This window comes from Hydra vulgaris, chromosome 14 (genome assembly GCF_038396675.1).
Source record: "Hydra vulgaris chromosome 14, alternate assembly HydraT2T_AEP".
NCBI classification, from domain to species: Eukaryota; Metazoa; Cnidaria; class Hydrozoa; order Anthoathecata; family Hydridae; genus Hydra; species Hydra vulgaris.
In genome coordinates, this window is record NC_088933.1 from 21,395,461 (window position 1) to 21,416,219 (window position 20,759).

The 20,759-nt window shown below is 27.7% G+C and overlaps 2 protein-coding genes across 3 annotated transcripts in view; both read left to right on the forward strand.

Annotated features, from left to right (window-relative positions):
• The window catches only part of LOC100198598 (ubiquitin-conjugating enzyme E2 N), an 88,261-nt gene extending 85,555 nt beyond the window's left edge, over nucleotides 1–2,706 (forward strand). For both annotated transcript variants that reach the window (XM_065817468.1, XM_065817467.1), the window contains 4 exons: nucleotides 776–877; nucleotides 977–1,121; nucleotides 2,197–2,337; nucleotides 2,548–2,706. In XM_065817468.1, the coding sequence (XP_065673540.1) occupies nucleotides 776–877; nucleotides 977–1,121; nucleotides 2,197–2,337; nucleotides 2,548–2,591 (432 nt within the window). In that variant the 3' untranslated portion in view covers nucleotides 2,592–2,706. The remainder of the gene's footprint in view (nucleotides 1–775; nucleotides 878–976; nucleotides 1,122–2,196; nucleotides 2,338–2,547) is intronic.
• A 3,092-nt stretch (nucleotides 2,707–5,798) lies between these two features.
• Nucleotides 5,799–20,428, forward strand: LOC101238326 (uncharacterized). Its single transcript, XM_065817046.1, has 4 exons — nucleotides 5,799–6,047; nucleotides 6,345–6,428; nucleotides 9,816–10,022; nucleotides 19,598–20,428. Exons 1-4 carry the CDS (start codon nucleotides 5,951–5,953, stop codon nucleotides 19,957–19,959), a joined length of 750 nt encoding a protein of 249 aa, XP_065673118.1. The 5' UTR covers nucleotides 5,799–5,950; the 3' UTR covers nucleotides 19,960–20,428.
• The last annotated feature ends 331 nt before the right edge of the window (nucleotides 20,429–20,759 follow it).

Below are 20,759 nucleotides of genomic sequence, written 5' to 3' on the forward strand. Positions count from 1 at the left end.
ATAAATTAGTCATAAATTTTTTTATTATTGAACATCATAAGTCACTTAACACCTTTAGTGTAATCATACCTGATTACACAAGAATTTTAATCATACTTGTGAATATTTGAACCTACTTACAATTGAAACACAACCTGGGTTTGTACTATTGCAATCTGGCCTGGGTTTATACTAACGAAACCTGGCCTGGTTTTATACTATTAAAGGCCAGCAAACACATCTATTTAACTTCCAAATAACTTTATTTGGTTTAAAAATTTTATAGACATAATGATGCTTTTTTTTAAAGCTTTAAATGTTTTCTGATTCACAATGTCTGACATCATGTTGTTTTATTTAACTTAGATGAAAAAAAAACTTAAATTAATTCGAGAAGTAAAATAACACTTCCATGAATGAGACTGGAGTAGAAAAATCCACAATATTAAAGTATAAAGTAAAAATTGTTATAATATTACCATTAGGTTTGAGTTGGTTGATTATTTTTTATAACTTTTTCTTATATTAATTTTGTTTCCGAAGTTGGGGGAGGGGGGACAATTTTGTTGATTTTAATTATTGTTACTATTTATAATTTTATTTAGAATTATCATCATCTTTGTAAAATTTTTAAACTTAAATTTCATTTTTAAATTATTAAGAACATATTTTCAAAACAAATACAACAGAGAAGATAAAAACATTTGCTATACCAAACAACAACAATTTCTATTCTCTTTATAATGATTGGTTTATTGAGCTAACCTAAAAAGGTTTAAATTTATTTAAATATTAGGAAACTAATCGTTTGTTGACTGAACCTGTTAAAGGCATCACAGCAGTTCCTGATGAACAGAATGCTAGATATTTTCATGTAACAATTGCAGGTCCTGGAGAGGTACTACATTTATACTATTTTAAAATTTCAATGTATCAGTGAACTCAAATCTTTTTGTTTATTTTTTATTTACAATTTTATCAAATTTTTTTTTTGCAGTCTCCATTTGAAGGTGGTATTTTCAAATTAGAGCTTTTTCTTCCTGAAGAGTATCCAATGGCTGCACCAAAAGTTAGATTTCTTACTAAAATATATCATCCAAATGTCGACAAATTAGGACGAATATGCTTGGATATTCTTAAAGGTTATTCATTTTATTTATGCTCATTTTATTTACGTTTTATTTTTCAAAGTTTATTGAAGTAGGTATAAGTAAATGTTATTTCTAATTTTAAAATTTATGTATTAATGTATTTATTATTTATAATTATGCAATATTCATAAATATGTATATCATATACATATTTATGTATATTGCTGGCATATTTTCATCATTAGTTGATTATATTAAAGGCTCCTAAATTGATATAAGACTGCCATAAAAATCAAACGTTTAATGCATCTTGACACATTTCAACTTAAGGCTGTAATTATTTTGATTTCATTATCAATTTTATATTATTATCAAGGTGATTATTGTGCAATTGAAGTTGATAATTGTCGAATAATAGCTAAATATTCTGCAACAGAAGTTGATTATTGACCAAAAAAGCTGAATGTTCTGCAACAAGTTGATTATTGACCAATAAAAGTTGAATGTTCTGCAATAGAAGTTGATTATTGACCAATAAAAGCTAAATGTTCTGCAACACAAGTTGATTATTGAGCAATAAAAGCTGAATGTTCTGCAACAAAAGTTGATTATTTTCCAATAAAAGTTGAATGATCTGCAACAGAAGTTGATTATTGTACATTAAAAGCATATTATTATACAATAATAAAGAAGCTGATTTTGTAAATAGTTATTACACAAATTGAAAAAAAAAAAGACTAAAAAATGAAAAAAAACATACTAAAGTTAACTTGAATAGAAAACTGATTTTTCTGAATGTTACTTCATAAAGTTTGCGAGTCCTGGGCAGGAGATAAATGCTAGGATAATAACTATCCTATTGAGTAATAATTATAATAAAAAAATAATTATCTGTATGATTCTACTTTAAATTGCTATTTCTAATTTTTATTTAATTTTTTTGCAACATTCTAATGCATAATAGCTTTATCCCTACTTTTCCACTGTCTTATGTGAAAAGCTAGTCTATCAATAGTTCGTCCACAGACTCCTGACACAATAGTTCGTCCACAGACTCCTGTTTTAACATTTAAATTAGTACGTTAATTTGTGACAAAAGAAAATTACAAAGCATAAATATTTTTAGATAAATGGAGTCCGGCCTTGCAAATAAGAACGGTGCTTCTTTCAATTCAAGCGCTACTTAGTGCGCCAAACCCAGACGATCCGCTAGCAAACGATGTTGCAGAAAAATGGAAAGTCAACGAAGAACAAGCTATTGAAACCGGTAAGTTAACCCGTAAAACGGTACGGATTAATCGATTAATGATAACCGGTGTGAATGATATTCAGTTTAACATAGTTACATAATAAATTATATATTTTGAGTTTTTTTTTTTTCCTTCATTACTAACTTGTTGTTTATTATTAGTTTTTCAGCGTTATTTATTTAATATTTATCTTTGATTCAAATTATATTTTGATGTTTAAACTATAGCACGTGCATGGACAAGATTATATGCTTCAGCCAACACACAATAGCGTCACAGACAATTATAGGTGATCGAGGTTGTATGGAGTTATTCTTCGCCTCAAATTTAAATGTCGCTTATGTGTAAACTTATTTTTTAATGCAAACAAATTTGAACTTATTAAATGTTGAATTTGTTCCCAACTCAATAGTCTTCATTTGATATTTGATAATTAATGTTAGCTATTAATATGATAATATCATATATAATATTTTTAATATTATATTATTTTATGTTATATATTTTTTAACTCTGCAACTAACTTTTTACATTGAAACATTTTAGAGTAGAATAAATCCAATAGTAGTTCTTGTCTTTACAGTTATTTCTCTGCGCTTTTTTAGAAGTTTTTCAATTTAAGTTATTTATTTTAGGTTTAAGCGCTCTTTTTATAAGCTCAACACGCGATAGAAACCGATGTAAACGAAACGCGATAGTAAACGCGTTAAAAAACTACTTTTTATTTTTGACTTTTTTTTTAATGAAGGTGGTGCTAAACTTAAAAAATTTGTAGAGCTCTAAAATAAAATTAACGAAATTTGAAATCAATAAATTATTATAAAGTTTTTCTTTTAAAATAATCATTTTTAATAATTAAAATTAGGTTTTCTCTATCAGGAAGAGGAGGGTGTTTTGAGAACGCTCCCAGAGTTACTAAGGGCGTTTTTTAGGGTATTTTTGCTTCCGTGCTCTACTGACCCCAATTTTTTGAGAAATATCATTTTAATGTACAAAAGTTGCAATTTTCCCCATGTCTTACAAACCTATTTGAAATGGAAAAAATGTTTTGCCTTCACTAATAAAACGTAAAATTGAAAAATCAAGTGTCATTTTGTCCAAACACCTAAAGACTTTAGCATGTTTGCATTAGCACAACCTCCATTCTAGAAGATATTATAACATCCAGAAGATACTATAAGTTATTATAATTATATAAGATATTATAATTGATGGTTTTCCCAGCAGGTTACGATAGAGTGTGAGCAATCTTATCTTAATAGCATTTTTAGAATTTATTAATCAAATAAGGTCATCACTATGCGCGGCTTTTGCTAAACGCAGCGATCTTATTATTATAGCAGTGGTGGTGTAATGGTTAGAGTTCTGGCTTCAGAAATGGAGGCCCGTGGTTCGAAGCCATATATGCATCATTGGTAAACCTTCTGGTAGACCAATGCAATTCCGCAGTGCTCTGTGATAAGGCAGTAAGGATTTCTTTGAGCACCTAAATAAATTTAAAAGATTTACTTAGCCAGTTGCCCAATAAACCACTAATATTTCTTGAACATATTGCGTCCCCAATAGTTAATCAGACAAATTTAGATTTCATTTCGCATGAAAACCTTTTGTAAAACTGCATATTAAAGGGGCCTGATGGTGCATATTAAAGGGGCCTGATGGTAAGGCTTCTACTTGTTTCAGTTATTATTTTAAATCTATTTAATTTATCAAATATTTACTTAAAAATAAACTTTTTTTATTTAAAAATGTATGGAAGTTATAGCAAATAACAGTAAAATATGTATATAATGACAAAATAAATTATTAAAAAAGAAAAATCCTAAATTGTAATTTTTTTACATAACATAACGTACAGGTTCAACTTTTTCCGGTCACACATGCACGTTTTATTTTGTAAAAATCTGAGTGACAGCACCTAAAATCAACCTGAAGCATACACAGCCTCATCAGAAAGCTACGTCTTTATTATACGTAACCAAATGTATCTGCAATTTCTACTGCGGTCTTGTTAGTTAATGGTGCAACCTCTTTGTAGCGGCTGGTTACATCAACAACCTTCAAGGCGTGCTTTTTGACGCGACTTGGTTGTGCAGTAGATAGAGCAAATATATTAGTCGCAAATAAATTAGTTAGCAAATTAGAACTGCTTTCATCGGCTGTGGACCTTGAAATGTGTTGGGGTGTAGTTGTGGTGAGGGGTAGATAAATTTGTCAAACAATCTATTTTCGTAACAAGTCGTATGCAATTTTTTTTGAAAACTTTTATAGATATGGTTAGTTTTATGGTAGTGGATTATCAGCGCTTTTTTGAACTATAGTAAACAGGTAATTTTTGTTTGTAAAAATGCATTCTAAAAGTTAAATAAATCTTCAACATGCGCCAACGGACACTAATGACGTTGAGCATTATGCAACTAGGTTCGACTGCGATAATGGTGTGCCCGTTTTCGCTGTCAAACTAATTATAGTCAAAACTAAGTGCCACAAAAGAAGATTAGTTAAAAAAATGTTTATTGTGGCTAGTGTTGAGTCTATCACAATAGATTTTCTAATCATAATCTAATCTTCTAGTCAAAACTTTGACGCCAACACTAATTAAATGTAAGTTGCGTCAAACCCTCATTTTATATCTACCACCTTATTTATACTTTTGAAACTTTTTGAATTTTCGTATTTTTGTTTCAGTGTTTATGGAGTTTACGGACTCAAAAATTTTTCTTATAAAAGTATGTAACATACAATGTTGTTTTGAATAATTTCATTTTATAACGATCATATTATAAAATGCTTAAATAAATATAACATCAGCTTAAACATAACTTCAGCAGCAAGTGTTGAAAAAAAATTGATTGTTATTTTTTTTCAAGGTTCCCAATTAAACAAAAATATTCTTTCATTGACTATAACTTTGCTAAATTTCTGTAATAGTTACGTACATAACTCAAAACCACTCAAATGAATTTGCTCATTTAGTAATTATTAATACAATTGGGACAAAGTAAAATTTTAATTGCTAAAGCGATTTGAGAATTTCCTTTTTCTATTTATAGTACTTAGATAGACACAAAATGTTATTGTTATATTTAAACAGTGAGATATTTTGTTGGAGACAAAAATTCAAAAAACTATTTCTACATATAATAACATATTATCTATTATATCAATAAAGTGACATTCTATCGTACAAGAAATATTCCAATAAATAAATCTTGAATTAAAATGCTCTTCGATAATATAATAATATTGTAAATAAAATAAATCTTTGTTTGAGACATAATTATGTTCAAAAAGTTGTATTGGTTGCAATGATGGATTAATTATAATTTTTAAAGTCTTCCTCAAAATTAATTTCTTTATCTTAAGTTTTCTTTCAAACTATTTCGTTATGTAATAACATTCTACTTTAAAAACAATCTTGGTCATGTGACTTTTTATTTTAATCGATTTTTTAAAATGTATTCTTTTTTTTTTTTTTAGAAAGTTCAGAAAAGCATATATGCTTCAATGTTGCCATATCTGACGGAAAATGATTAACTAAAGAAAAACTAGTGGCATACGTTTCCGTGTTAAGGTTTCTTTAATTTGCATCAATTTATTTATTTAAAGATTCTACGTATAGTTTTAAAAATGTGCGATAGTGGATGCATTTATCTTGTTTGTGGTTGTTTTATGGCAAGCTTGGTTTTGTGCTTGCTTTGCGCTTTGTATGCCGCACTATGCAAATGTAAGACCTTGTTTTTAAATTTATTCTCCATTAAGTTTGTCTTTTAATTTTATCTTCAGTTTATGAAGGTGCTCAAAAAAAACATAATTGTCTTTTCACAAATCACCGTGGAAGAAGAAGGAAGTTAACGCTTCCTTTAACCGAATTAAGTCGATTCTTTATTCAGATTTTTATATATATATATATATATATATATATATATATATATATATATATATATATATATATATATATATATATATATATATATATATATATATATATATGTATATATATATAAAATTACTTATCACATAGCAAAAAAAATTGATAGCTCATGGCCACCGCCACAAAAAAATGCAGTATTACCGGCAATAGTTCTTCAAAATAATGTTTTAAAAGGTAAGTTAAAATTATATTTATATGTATATATTTTTTGAATTATTACTATTATTAATGTTTCTATTTATATTATAATAATAATTATTGTAATCATTATTATACTACAAAAAGTTATATAAAATTATATAAAGTTCTATTTTGAACTTCCACTATGTCCAGAAGATCGACCAAGAGGCTAAGAACGACGTCATAATACCGAACTATGACAACCAGTTTCCTTCGACAGAGATGTCAATGAAAATGGAAAAATAAGTCTTTTTCAGAGTTACAAAATATTTATTTTTCATTGTAAAATAAGTATTTTTCATTAAAAAATACTTATTTTTTAAAATGCTTCATATAAGTTAAAAAAACATTTCGAACAAATTCAACAATACTTTTTCTAATAACGCTACCAATTTTTTGCCTTTCGCAAGACATCTTCAAGACATTTGCATAATCAGCTTATAAAATTTTCACAAGAGGTACCAGTTTATTGGCCAAGGATTAAGTGAAATTTTCATTAACATTGAAATTAGACAGCGTTATTAGTTACGTTGTCATACAGATGTTGCGTTATCGTGTTTATATTGTTTTTTTTATTTATTTTTGAGATTTTGAGTTTGTCTAGTTTATCTTAGAAACTATATCTAAAGTTTAACTCTTTTGAAAATAATTGCAATCTTTATTGAAAGGTTCACAGAATGTTAGACAAACAAAGTTATATACTCTCTTGGTAATATTTAATGATGAGCGGCCGTGGCGCAGTGATTAGATAGTTTATTTAGAAGGAAGAGATCCAGAGTTCCAAGCGCAAGGTCACATTTCGCGCCATCGGTAAGGAAGAAAGAAAGTGTGAACTTCTTAGTTAAATGCTCTTACGTGGTGCTCTGCGTAAACCATATAAAGTGGAAACACTGCGTATAACGGCGTTTTGCCAAAAGCTACGTTGATTGTATCTTGGAAGCAAAAATTTTATGAAAAGTGAACATCACCCTCCTTAATGTGAGAAAATTGTTTTTTTTTTAAGACAGCAATTATTTGCTTGAATAACATCAAAAATTCATTCTAAGTTTAAAAGTTGTAACCATTTCAACTTATTGAAATGGTTACAACCTATACAATCTCATAAAATTTTTACTCCTATAGTCTTGAGACCGTTGAGAACCGCTTCACAACTACGGGGGTGTAAATTTTATACGAAGATTTAAATACGGAGACACTTAAACAAATTTTCATCTAGTCTAAGGTAAAAAAAATTATTTTTTGAAATACCATTTTCCCCTAGATTAAGGCAGATGATTTTTATATATAATAATTTAGATTTTACAAAAGTTTACAGTTTAGAATTTAACGTGTAAGTTATACTAACGTGGGTTGTTTTATAATAAAATTTGTTGTGTTTACATTTTATTATGGCTATTGTCGCTGTAAAGAAAAAAATGAACACAAAATCAATTACAGAAAGGTAAGCTGCTTTGAACTCGCTGAAAAAATTAACATAGATGGATTTCGAGCGTTTGATGTTGGCTTGATTGTTGGAAAATAGGTATGTTTCTTTCAAGGTGGTATGTGAAGAGGGTAACTCTTGTACAGCTAAAATGACCACGCCATGGAAGGAAACAACTCTCCCTAAAATTTTATCCAGATATAAACTTGATGAAATTTATAATGCAGATGAATTTGGATTGTTTTTTTGTATGCAACCTAATAAGTCACTAAATCTTCAATCTGAGACGTGTATAGGGGGAAAGCACAGTAAAACTTTTCTTATAAGGAAGCCCAGCGGGTGATAAAATTCCTGTTTGTAATAGGAAAACCAAAATCACCTCGCTGCTTTAAAGGAGTTAAGCGCTTACCTTGCAAATACAGAAATCAAAATATAAGCTGGATGGATAGCATACTGTTTGAAAAGTGGATACGAGAAATGGGTACAAAGTTTACAAAAGAAAAGAAGGAAGTAGCGTTCATAATAGATAACTGCCCAGCACACCCAACGATTGATAATCTAAAATCTATTGATCTCATTTTTTTATCACCAAATACCGCATTTAAATTTCAACCAATGGGTTAGGGAGTTATACATCCTTTGAGAATTTATTACAGATCTTTGGCATTGTATAGGCTGGTCGTAATTATCGATAAAAGAAAAGATCTTCCTGTTTTTCTAATTTTAGATGCAAAGAAAATGCTTCATCTTGCATGGCAAAAAGTGAAAACCTCTACCATCGTTAATTGTTTTGCGAAAGCAGGAATTTCCAAAGATCAGCTAAAATCTGCCCATTCTGATGAAGACGACGACCCCTTTAATAAGATTCAAAATCAGATAGAAAAATTGATAATTTTTACCCTCCAGGTACAACAGCTGAAGATGTTTTTTTGCATATAAAAACTTAATTAGCACAGTACCTTTACTTACAGATGAACAGTTGATAGAAGAAGTTAAAAATGCAGCTAATAAACATGATGCAAATGACAAGAAAGATAATGAGGGTGATAATGCAATCAATCCAGTTTGCCCAAAAGTTAGTAATTTTGACTGCAAGTGTTTTATGACTATATACCCATCAGTCTTACGGGTGAAGATTTAAAACAAAAGCTTAATTCAGTCTCAATTATTTTCGATAAAGACGTTTCTTCAAAACTAAGACAGAGTGACATTAAAAAGTTCTATAATTTGCAATGCATTGTTTTTACCTTTGAGATCAAAACTTTTAATAACTCAAATTATGTTTACTTATCAGCAAAAGTTCGTGTTATAGAATGTCCTGATTACTCGAACATTCGCTAACTCGATCTATTTTCTAGGTAAGCCCTTGGAGGTTCGAGATATTGGGAGTTCACTGTGTATATCTTATACTGCTAGTTTAGGTGAGCAGGTGACGTCATACTGAAATAGTCTGCTGCCTGGGACTTCAGTGCAAACATCGACTGACAAATAGCCTGATTCGCAGCGGGGTGCTGCTACATTGACTTAGGGTTTAGCATGGGTCAGCAATCTTTTCATTCATTATTTTTCGTATTTTTCTTCTTTTTCTGAAAATTCATATTTAATTAATCTAACAAAAATATGATGACAACTTCTTACATAAAAATATGATTACAATTTGTTAATATGGGATATGGGATAGTAGATATATATGTGTATATATATATATATATATATATATATATATATATATATATATATATATATATATATATATATATATATGTATATATATATATATACATATATATACATATATATATATGTATATATATATATATATATATATATATATATATATATATATATATATATATATATATATATATATATATATATATATATATATAAATGTATATGTATATAATACAAAAATAGTTGTATTTATTTAATAGTTCAGTTTTTTTTAAACATTTCAGATGATCGTTCCATAAATGATATCTACTACGAAGGCAGTGTACACAGTGTTGACAGTAGTATATCAAACCACAGCCAGTTTAACAATCGAGTAATAAAACCATTTACTTTGGATCAGACAAGACACATGTCCTATAATCTTGATGATCGGTACTATAATCCAACAAATTTTTTAGACATTTCTCAGAGATCAAAATCTTATCCAAATGGTAAGTTATAACACAATAAATTTTTATTTGCCATAACAATAACTTGCTGTGGTGTTTTTTTTTTTAAATGTTATCTTTGCTTTATAAATGTCAATTTTACTTTCAAATTGATATTCATAAGCATTTTTAAAACATCATTCGCTCATATAATATTTTCTAAAAAGATATTAGCAGATTTATGATTCACGTTAATAGTTTTGTATTTTGGCAAGAGGGAGGGGGGGGGGGGGGATAAAGCATTTTTTAATGTTTAGGTAGCTAACATCCAGACACGGAGTAACAAATTCATAAAATAATTTTTTACTATTCTCAACTTAATTTATATTCATCGATAAATTTCAAATTTTATACTATTATCTCTTAAATTTTATGACTATATAAAGTATAAACTCCCTCAATCTGAGGAAGTCCCAAACTTTATAATATAATTTTTAAACGCTAGGAGATTATTGTATAAAAGTTTTATAATAAAACTTAAAAATTTATCTCTATAAAAATATTTCTTTCTTGAAAAACATTTCTTTTAATATTATAAAACATATAAAAACTTCTCTCTTAAAAAATATTTCTTTTATTGATGAATTTACAGGTAATTTAATAAATATTTTGGCGAAAATTGACAAAATATTCAAGTACTTTGCGTAAAGATCCCAACTTTTTTGTTGGGTGTCATTAATATATCCACTTGTTGATTTAGCAAGTGCAAAGTTTTGTTAAAGAACATACCGTAGTATTGAGCTCATTATAACTAGTGCTAAATTTAGGTCGAAGCCTAAACGCGAAGGCGCATTGATTTTTATAAATGACAGTTTGATAAGGTCAATGCTTTTTATGTACATGAACTTGTAGATTTGCTCGTCTGAGTTTCAGCACTTAGTCTTTGCTATTTTTACTTACGAGTCTCCAATTTCTCCTTCCATTATTATTACTTTTTTTCCATTATTACATTTTAAAACATTTCGTTAATATTTCATAAAACGTACAAGCTAAAATATAATAATAAAAACAATTAAAAGTGAAAAATTTTAATATATAGAAAAGAAAGAACGCGAAAACTCGTAGAAGACCGCAAGGTCTTGTTGTCGAGAACCGCTGTAAAATAGCGTGTTACATATTTACATGTTAAATATTTCATAAATAAAAAGTTTGTATTTTGCAATAGTAAAAATTTATTACATCTTTATGACATATTGCATCTTGCTAATGACATCTGCATCTTTAGTGAAGACTTATACATACGTGTTAAGCGAGCTTAACACGTATGTATAAGTTAAGCACAGGTCTTATCATCATTTTATTAAATTGTATTACGCACTTCAGAAGTAATAAACTTTTAGCTTTTCTCATAATTTAATTCTCATATTTGATAAGTTTTTTATTTTGATCCTTCTCAGTATAACGTACCTTATCACAATGTTGATAAGGTACGTTATACTGACTTGTTCGTTTTTTTATGTTGGGTTTGTTTTTCCATTCCTAACTTACATTTTCGCCATCAAAATAAGCTTTGCTTGTTCCAACTTCAATTGTTGTAATGCCGGCAGCGATTGACAACTAGATCAAAGAATTACAGAACTTCATAACTATCATTTAAAAACACAACTTGTAACTCTTGGTCAACAATTAATAATCATTATATAAAACGTTACAATAATAAAAATTAAAAGTGTGAACTTTGGCAATAATTAGCAAACTAATTAATAACGGATATCAAAATCACCAAAAGAAGTCATGATCTTGATGAATATAAAGTACTTTTCCTATACAGGTAACAGTTTATTTTCCAAGTTCTTTTGTATACGAAAGTATACAAACGCTCAAATTTTTAAAACCTAAAAAACTACAACTACATGAACATAAGTTTCTAGTTATAAAAATGTTTTTTTTTTTTAAAAAGAATTTGTTTATAAATTTTAGTTCGATTGAGTTAAAATTTTGAAATAAAATTTCAATAATTTTAACTCAATTAAAAGTTCAAATAAAACTTGAGCTTAATCCTCCATATTTAACAGTTTTCACTACTTTTAATTTAATAATAATACAAATAATAGTATTAACAATATTATATAAACACAAATAATTGCTAAAATGGATAAAACTATTGTAAATAAAGTTTATTTTTTGATAATATCAATTTAATTGCTTTTTTAAAGTTACTCACATCACTTGGTTGCTGCCTGAGAATGTGAGACCCGTTGTGAGAAATCCGATTTGAAAAAACTATCAAATCAAGTTCTTTTCTTCTTCATCATTCATCTATTTTCTTAGTGTATTGTATTTTAATACAACAACAACAACAACAACAAAAAGCAATATATTTACCAGAAATATAGATGTTTTACATAAGAATGTTATACGTTATAAAAAATATTTGTACAGTCTACATTCTGGATGGTTCACTCTCATATAGCTAGGCTAAATCGAGGAGAGCGACCATGAACAAAACAAAACAAAACAAAAGAAAGAAAAGAAAAAAAAAGAAGCAAATAAAATAAATAATACACTCACAGAAGGTTGCAATTAGTCTACATTCATATTTGTATCTTATATAATTTATATGGTGATTTATCTATTATCACCAGTGATACTATTGCTGTTTCTATTTATTTTGATGTAGCAAGTAGTATTTTAATTTGGTTTTGAGAACATATTTTTTAATATTGCTAAAAGGGATTGATTTTAATTTATTTTGAATTTGATTCCAGTCCATTAATGCAGAGTATTTAAAGGAATTTTTGCCGTAGGATTTTGTATTATATTTTTGCACACTCAGTGCACCTCTGCAAGAATTTCTTGTAAGTTGGCAGCTAATTGTACTGCGTAGAGTAAACCATTTATTAAATATAGGAGGTAGTTTTTTGTTAAGGCAGCTGTGAATAAATAAACAATTTTCAATTTTGATAATATCATGCAGTTTTAAAATTTGTAGTGTGTTAAAAGATGGGAATGTATGTGCATTGTTTGGTAGAAATTCAATAACCCTGACTGCTTTTTTCTGCATGATAAATAGGCGATTTACAGTACGTATGTTTTGACTCCATGATAAAAGGCAATATGTGAGATGAGAGTGAAACAAAGCATAGTAAATAGATTTTAAAGTTTTTTGTTGTATAAAATGTCTTAGCTTTGACAGGATGGCAAGGGATCTATTCAACTTATTAGATAAATCGTTATAATGGTAAGTCCAGGCTAAGTTTTCGTCTAGCTTTATACCCAAGTAGTTTACAAATTTTTTGCACCAAAGTTTTTTCCCATTTAACTTAATTTTGAGCTGCTGATCTAATTTTTTGTGACGACTTTTAAATAATATTAAATCAGTTTTTTTGGAGTTGAGGGAAATTTTGTTGGCATTTAGCCAGAGGCATAGTTTTTTAAGATCATAGTTAACATATTTGTTGATTTTTTTTATGGACTTATTAAAATAGAGAAGGTTTGTGTCATCTGCAAAGTGTTGGACTCTACAAAATTTTAAAGCTTTAGACATGTCATTTATATAAATAAGAAACAATAAAGGGCCAAGGACAGATCCCTGAGGAACACCTACTTTGATATCGTTTAGGTCTGAGCTCATCCCACTAATGGATACTAATTGAGTTCTATTAGTAAGGAAAGATTTGAACCAAGAGTTTGAGACTCCTCTAATACCATAGTACGATAGCTTATAAAGTAAAATGTCAATATCTACAGTGTCAAAAGCCTTTTGAAGGTCGATAAAAATGCCACATCCAAACATTCCTTCATCCAGAGAATCTTTAACTTTTTCTGTTAGACTTAATAAAGCAAGTGATGTAGAGTAGTTTGTTCGAAAACCAAATTGTAATTCACAAAACAATTTATTTTCATTGAAGAATTTGTATAAGCGGTTAAACATTAGCCTTTCAAGAATTTTATCAATGTTGGAGAGGAGGGAAATTGGCCTATAGTTTGATATTAATAGTTTTGAATCAGTTTTAAAAATAGGTACAACTTTGGCAGTTTTTAAGTTTTCTGGGAAAATACCACTTGAGAACGAGATATTAAAAATGTTAGAAAGAATTCTTGAGAGTTCTGTTTTTAATAGTTTTAGAATTTTAACAGGCAGACCATTTGGTCCAGAAGCTTTATTTGCGTCTAAAGAGTTGATAACATTTGAAATTTCATGTTCGTCAGTAGGTTTTATAAAGAATGATTTTTGAAAAGGATTTGATAAGTAATATGTAAAATGATTCATGGATGAAGGAATTGTTGCCTGGACATCCTTACCAATGTTAGTAAAGTAGTTGTTGAAAGCATTACAAATATCAAAGGGGTTTGTTATTGTTTTATTGTTATGTATGATTACATTAGGAGTTGTTTGAGAGTTACTTTTAATATTAATAATGTTTTTAATGCCTTTCCAGGTTGCTTTTATATTCTTTATGTTTTCAGTAAAATAATTATCGTAGTATTTTTTTTTGCTTTCTTTGAGTTTAGATTGGAGGTTATTACGAAATGTTTTATACTCATTATGATATATGGTTTTATTTGTTTGATTTTTAGATCTAATATATTTTTTAAAGAGATTATTTTTGTGCTGTATAGAGTGCTTGAGTTCATCTGATATCCATGGTTTAGTCTTGAATTTAATGTTTTGTTTGTTAAGCGTTTTCAAAGGCGCATGGATATCGAGCAAATACAACGAGTATGAAATCTACTTTTTCTCTGAATCTTGGAGATGCTTGTTAATATTAATTGTTTTCTTCATGTTTTTTAAAAACTCAATTAACTAAATAATTAAATGAACATTTGAATATGAAAATAAAAATTATTAGTTTTAATTTTAATAGATGTTTATTTTTTTATTTATTATCACCAATATACATAACCCTACTATCTATTATTACCATTATACAGCCTACATTTTTTTATTTTTTATTTTAAAGACAATTAATTTGTCCAATCAATGAGTTTATCTATTGCACTTTGAAACATTTTCCTCAACCATCATTATTTAAGAAATAGTAAATTTGTTGGTAGATCTTCATACTGATAGATATTACATATTTACTAAAACACATTATTGTCAAAATGATTTTCAAAATCACATTTTAAAGTTTTTAGTTGATTTTATTTAGAGCTTTAAGTTCTTTCACGGGATATTTTGGACTTTTATCGCATATCTAATATTCTATTGCTGTTTTGCGTATGATTTGCAGCTTGGTTTTGCTTGTGCTTTCTTGAATTATTTAATTTATTGTATTTTTAACACTTTCCAAAAAAAAAAGAATTAAAAAAAAAATATTTTAAATAAGTAACTATTAGGCGTGCAAAAATCTCAAAGTTTGGGTATATTCATGACAAATCGTCAGCTGAGAACCAAGTGGCCGTATGTCCTCATTTTGTGTTTTTTCAGTTTATTATAAATATATATTCAACAATCAATTGGGTATGTGTCCGATAGAGCTAGTTTCAAGAATAATACAACTTTTAAAAATATTTAAAAGATTTGTCGGACATTCTGGCAGAAAGTCTTTACAAATTAAATTTTTAAACTTAATTTTCTTGGAAACACAAAAAATGGCCTTTCGGTTCTCGTCTGACGAAATGATGTTTTGCGAAATAATTTAGTGATTAGAGGCTTGAAACAAAAAAAGCCCCCGTAACTTATTTATTTTTACCAGTTTTATTTGAAAATAAAGATCTTATAACTTTGCGTCTTTCCGTCTTCTACAATTGAATTAAATTTTTTCAACGTTTCATGGATAAAGATTCTGGTTTCGTTGACAGCTGTGTATCCCGGTATTTAAGTAGACAAAAGCACATGTGGTGGAAGTACTTACAAACTTTTAATGGTTTAATGGAAATACTTACAAACTTTTAATTTTTCAATGACTTTTTAGAATATTTTTCTTTAAAAAGCATAAATTTCATTATTTACTGACAAATGGATGACTTAGCGCCAAACCACCCAATACAACAAATATGTTGAAATGAGATAATTGGACGCAAAGTTTAATGTTGTCAACAAAAGCCACTACACCAAACAAACTAAACATAATTGCTCTTCATTGCACTAAAAAATTTTAAATGTACTATATTAGTGTTTGCAAAGAAACACAAAGTTATTTTTTAAAATATGATATTTTTTTTTACGTTGTTTTTCAGGCTGGTTGGACCTAAACCATCCAAATGATGCTTTAGCTTATTTATTTCTTCTGCATGTTTTTCTTTTTCAATAATTTGATTGCACCACATTGGTGTCTTTTTTATATGAATCTAGAGCAGTTGATGCAATCTTATGTAGAGTTTAAGTATTTTTATTTTTCTGGGCTCGATCATTCCTGTTTGTTTAAAGATCTTTTAGAATATTTGTGAAAAAATTGAATGTTGATTGGCTAACAATAAGATATTTTAAAAATGCTTTTTTTGTCAAATTTTTTTCTTGCCTCTTTTTTTTTCTCCAAATTAGTTTTTTTTCCTTTTGTTGATTTTTTTTGTTATTTGCTTTTTCACAAAGTTTTTTCGAATACTTTTTACACTGCTTTCTTGACGTGTTAAACCTTGAAAATAAATAAACAAAAGCATAGTTAGGAAAACATCCAAGTTTTACTTATCGTCTAAGGTTTATAACTACCTCTTAAAGAGGGTAGTTGTTAATGCTTTTTAGTTAAGGATTCATCGTAAAATTTTCAAAAAATACCTTAGTTTTAACAAATTATGTTGTGCAGAAAAAGAAAAAGAAAGAAGTTGACAATTTATTCTAGGTCATTATCAAAGCTGATAAAACTAGTCCTGCTTCACTGTGTAAAACTACTACATTTCTCTAGAAGCTTCTGCATTTGGCTTGTTGCCATAGAAATATAATTATTGGTAATCTATTCATCGCAACTTAATATGTCAATAATAGTAGCAATTATACTAAACAAATAATTTTCCACTTTTCCGTGACATTTCTGTATCATCAGTACAAAAAAAGTAGTGGAGCCGGAAGCTAATTACAATAAAATTTAAACCACACCTTTAAAAATACTTTGTACTTTATTTTCTATCATATCACTTTATTTTGTTTCATTTATTTTGTATTATATCACTTTTAATTAAAAATTTGCAATGGAATAAATGAGTGCATAAACTAACTGGCTTGAATTGGAAGAACATGCAGGGAGTGTACATACATGAACTGAGTGTACATACATTATTTTATAAACAAGTACTATATACAAAGCCTAGCAGAAATTTTGATTTTTTAAATGTCAAATTAAACATTGACAGAACAGAAAGAATTAAAATATAGGAAAAATTCAGATTTCTACTTTTAGTAGTCCGTTTAGTTTTTTGTAATAGCAGCTAAAAGTTTTAAGTTTTTAAATTCTTCTGAAAATGAATATAAAGTTTATTACATAAGGTAATATATAATAGTATATCTGATCCACATCTTATGTGTTTATGAAAACAGTACTTTTTAAAATATTTTTGTATTCATATATAAAAGTATCAAGAATCTCTTTATACCAATTTTATTTATATATTGTTACGAAACTTATGTTCTCGCTAATTATTACTACGACATTGTTTTGTTTTTTTCTTTATATTTCATATTAATTTAATGTACTTAATATTCACGAACGGTTATCCAGGACCGTCCTGAAGAGATTTTAAAGAAGGGGGGGGGGGCGTGACGAGTCTGTTTTTTGCCGACTAAAGCCAAAAATTTTTTTTTTGTCCTCTAACTTATCAACTTAAAAAAAAAAAGTCCTCGTTTTATAAACATATAAACTATAAATCCAATTTTGCCGATTCCAGTATCCAATTTGCCGACTAATAAAGTTCGTAGGGAGGCTAGACACCCATTACACCCCCCTCGGGACGGCCCTGCGGTTATCGATAAGACCTGAAGGTCTTCTGCGTGTCTCCGCGTTCTTTTATTTTTATTTTTATTTTATACATGTATATTATTTTATATTTTTTATTGTATAACGATTTTTATCTTAACTATCTTATTGTATAAATCTATTGAATATTTAAGAAAAGAACAAAAAGAACAAAAAATGAATAAAAAAGTTTTGTGATATTGAATATTGAATAGCTGAATATTGAAACCTATATAATTTCTGAAAAAATAGATTCAGAGCTTTCTATCTATACTTGCAGTTTTTTCAAAAGTTTGATCGTTTGCTTTTTGTTTCATCTTGTCTCAATTAGAGTTATGACTATTGTAATTGTAATGAAAACAATAACAGTAACAATAATTATTGTTATTGTATTAACTTAATTTAGAAACAATAACAATACTTGTGATTTACAACTATTGTAATTCTGTAATACAATAATAATAAATATTGTATTGCAATTCATCTTTATAAAGCAACAACAATATCTGAAAAAAAAATGCATCGTAATGACCCACCACAATAACAATAAATAATGTATTGTTATTCGTCTTTGTAATACAATAACAGTTTATTGTTATTGTAATAAAAGGCATTAACATTTTTATTTAAGAAGAATTATTATGTTTAACTGTTTGTGTTACTAAACTTAATTTTCATATATATTTTAAGTTCCTTTGCAGCATTAAAATCAAGAGGAAAAAATAAAAGGGCTGAATAAAATAATTTATGAATGTTATTTTTCATAGTAGCAAGGCTATCATCAGACAGGCAATATTTTGCGGCCATTTAGAGCTTAGAAATACATAACAAGATAGGTGATGCGAAATCTAAATATGTAAAAAATAAAATTTGCAATATAATGCAAGTCCGTAAATAAAAAATAGCAAAAATAATAGTAAGTTCGTCAGAGATGAATATAAATACGTTAAAATACGTTAGCTTTTCTACTTTAATGTAAAGTAATACACTACAATAGTTATTGTAATTGTTTTCATCAAAACAATACAATAGTTATTGTTATTTTATTTTATTAAAATAATACAATACAATAGTTCTCGAATTTTATTGTATTGTTAGAAAAAAAACAATACAATACTTATTGTAATTGTTTTTCATCTCAGCAATACAATACCAAAATAAAGATTTTTTATTGTTTCTGTAATATTACAATACAATATTATTGTATTGTAATGTGTAATTGTATTTAATTTTTACAATTACGATTACAATAGTCCTAACCCTAGTCTCAATTCCTAAGTTTGGGTGTAGTACAAAATACTTGTACATTCAAAAATTCCTTTTTTTAAAAAAAAAATCTTTGCGTATGTCTTCAAGGTAATCTCGTCAATAATTAAAATAATCCAAGTCAAATTTTTTAAATTAATTTAGTTTTTAAAATCAATTTCGAACTTTGTATCGATTGTGTGACTGCTTACAAATGTTTAAAACATTTTGGAGCTGAAGTTCTAATTTCAACGGTTGAACCTTAAAATAAGGTTGAACCTTATTTTGATTTAAAATTAAAATGAACCACTTTTCTTCGATCGTATGAAGAGAATTAATGTTAACATTTAAAAAAATAAATTTTTTGAAAAAATACTCTTTAGGAACATTTTTCCACCAGCGAAAAAAATTTAATTTTACTGCTTCATATATTCATAATTTTTTTTTTCTACTGCTTTATATATTTTCAGATTTTTTTTGTTTAAAAAAATTTTGTTATAGAAAAGTTGGCTACTAAGATGTTTTTATCAGATCTGTATCAAAAGCAGGCGTCATCAAACTGGCTTTCTAACGTAAACCTTAACGGGGATGAAAATAATGCAAAGCGATTAACTAATGATAAAAACAATCTCGAGGAAAATTATTCTAATCGTCTGCGTTCAAACCAGTCAGAAAATTTAACATGTTTCAGACTTGGTTTAAAGAGTGCAACTAATGTTCGTAACCAATCTCCTCGCAATTTAGAGTTTTTAAATATATCTAATTTAGCTAAGACCACTGTTATAGAGGAAAGCGAAGATTACATAGAAGAATCAATTTCTGGGTCAGCTAACAATGAAAAGGCAGAAAACGTCAAGTCATGACGAAATTCTTTTCATGGTGAAATACTGTATGATAAACAGAAGGTGGTGAACAAGTTACAAGAAACTATATATTTATATACTCAAAATTTATAAAATATTCAAGCAGTTAAAGAATAAACTTGGAAATCGAGCATTGCAAAATGAAGTTATACCATAGGAAATTAAACAATTACAAAAGTTATAACTCATTAGTTATCTGGAATTTTTAACTTGAGTAAAACTTTTTAAAAAAAGTTTTCATCAGAAAAGTTGATTAAAATCAACCATTTGGTAAGCATCAGTATTTAAAACATTGGAACAGTTCAAAGTTTTACTTGTATTTTGTTTTGAATGTAATTGCGTAAAATTATGTAAATAACAGAAATTGTCATTTCAATTTCTATCTAGATTTTTTTTTATTAGATCTGTATAAAATGCAGGCGTATCATGATAGAGATCATTAAATATATTTACCACAATTGTTACAAAATAAGTTTCCATGGAGATTATGATTTTAATTTTTTAGCGCGCAAATTTCCTTCATCTTAAGTGTTTTTAAAATATAACTTATGTTATCACAAACAAGTTCTTTTTTTTTTACAAAATAAAGATAAAAAACAGCGCAAAACTCAATTTCAATAGTAGTTCACTGGATGGAGTGCACTAACCCAGCAAACACATAAAATTTTATTGACGCCTTTTTGGCGCATTTCGACGTATTTCGACGTCGAAAGTACTTTGAAAAAATTATTATAACCATAAATACTTTGATGATAATTTTCGACTAAATAGCTCAAAAGTGAAAGAGAACCATCGACTTT

Excerpts from the sequence above, each read along its gene's own strand:
- LOC101238326 (XM_065817046.1), top strand. The coding sequence starts at position 5,951 with ATGTGCGATAGTGGATGCATTTATCTTGTTTGTGGTTGTTTTATGGCA. Across the intron at positions 6,048-6,344 it reads GTATGCCGCACTATGCAAAT|CAAAAAAAATTGATAGCTCA; the intron begins GTAAGACCTTGT and ends CTTATCACATAG. Across the intron at positions 10,023-19,597 it reads ATCAAAATCTTATCCAAATG|AAAAGTTGGCTACTAAGATG; the intron begins GTAAGTTATAAC and ends ATTTTGTTATAG.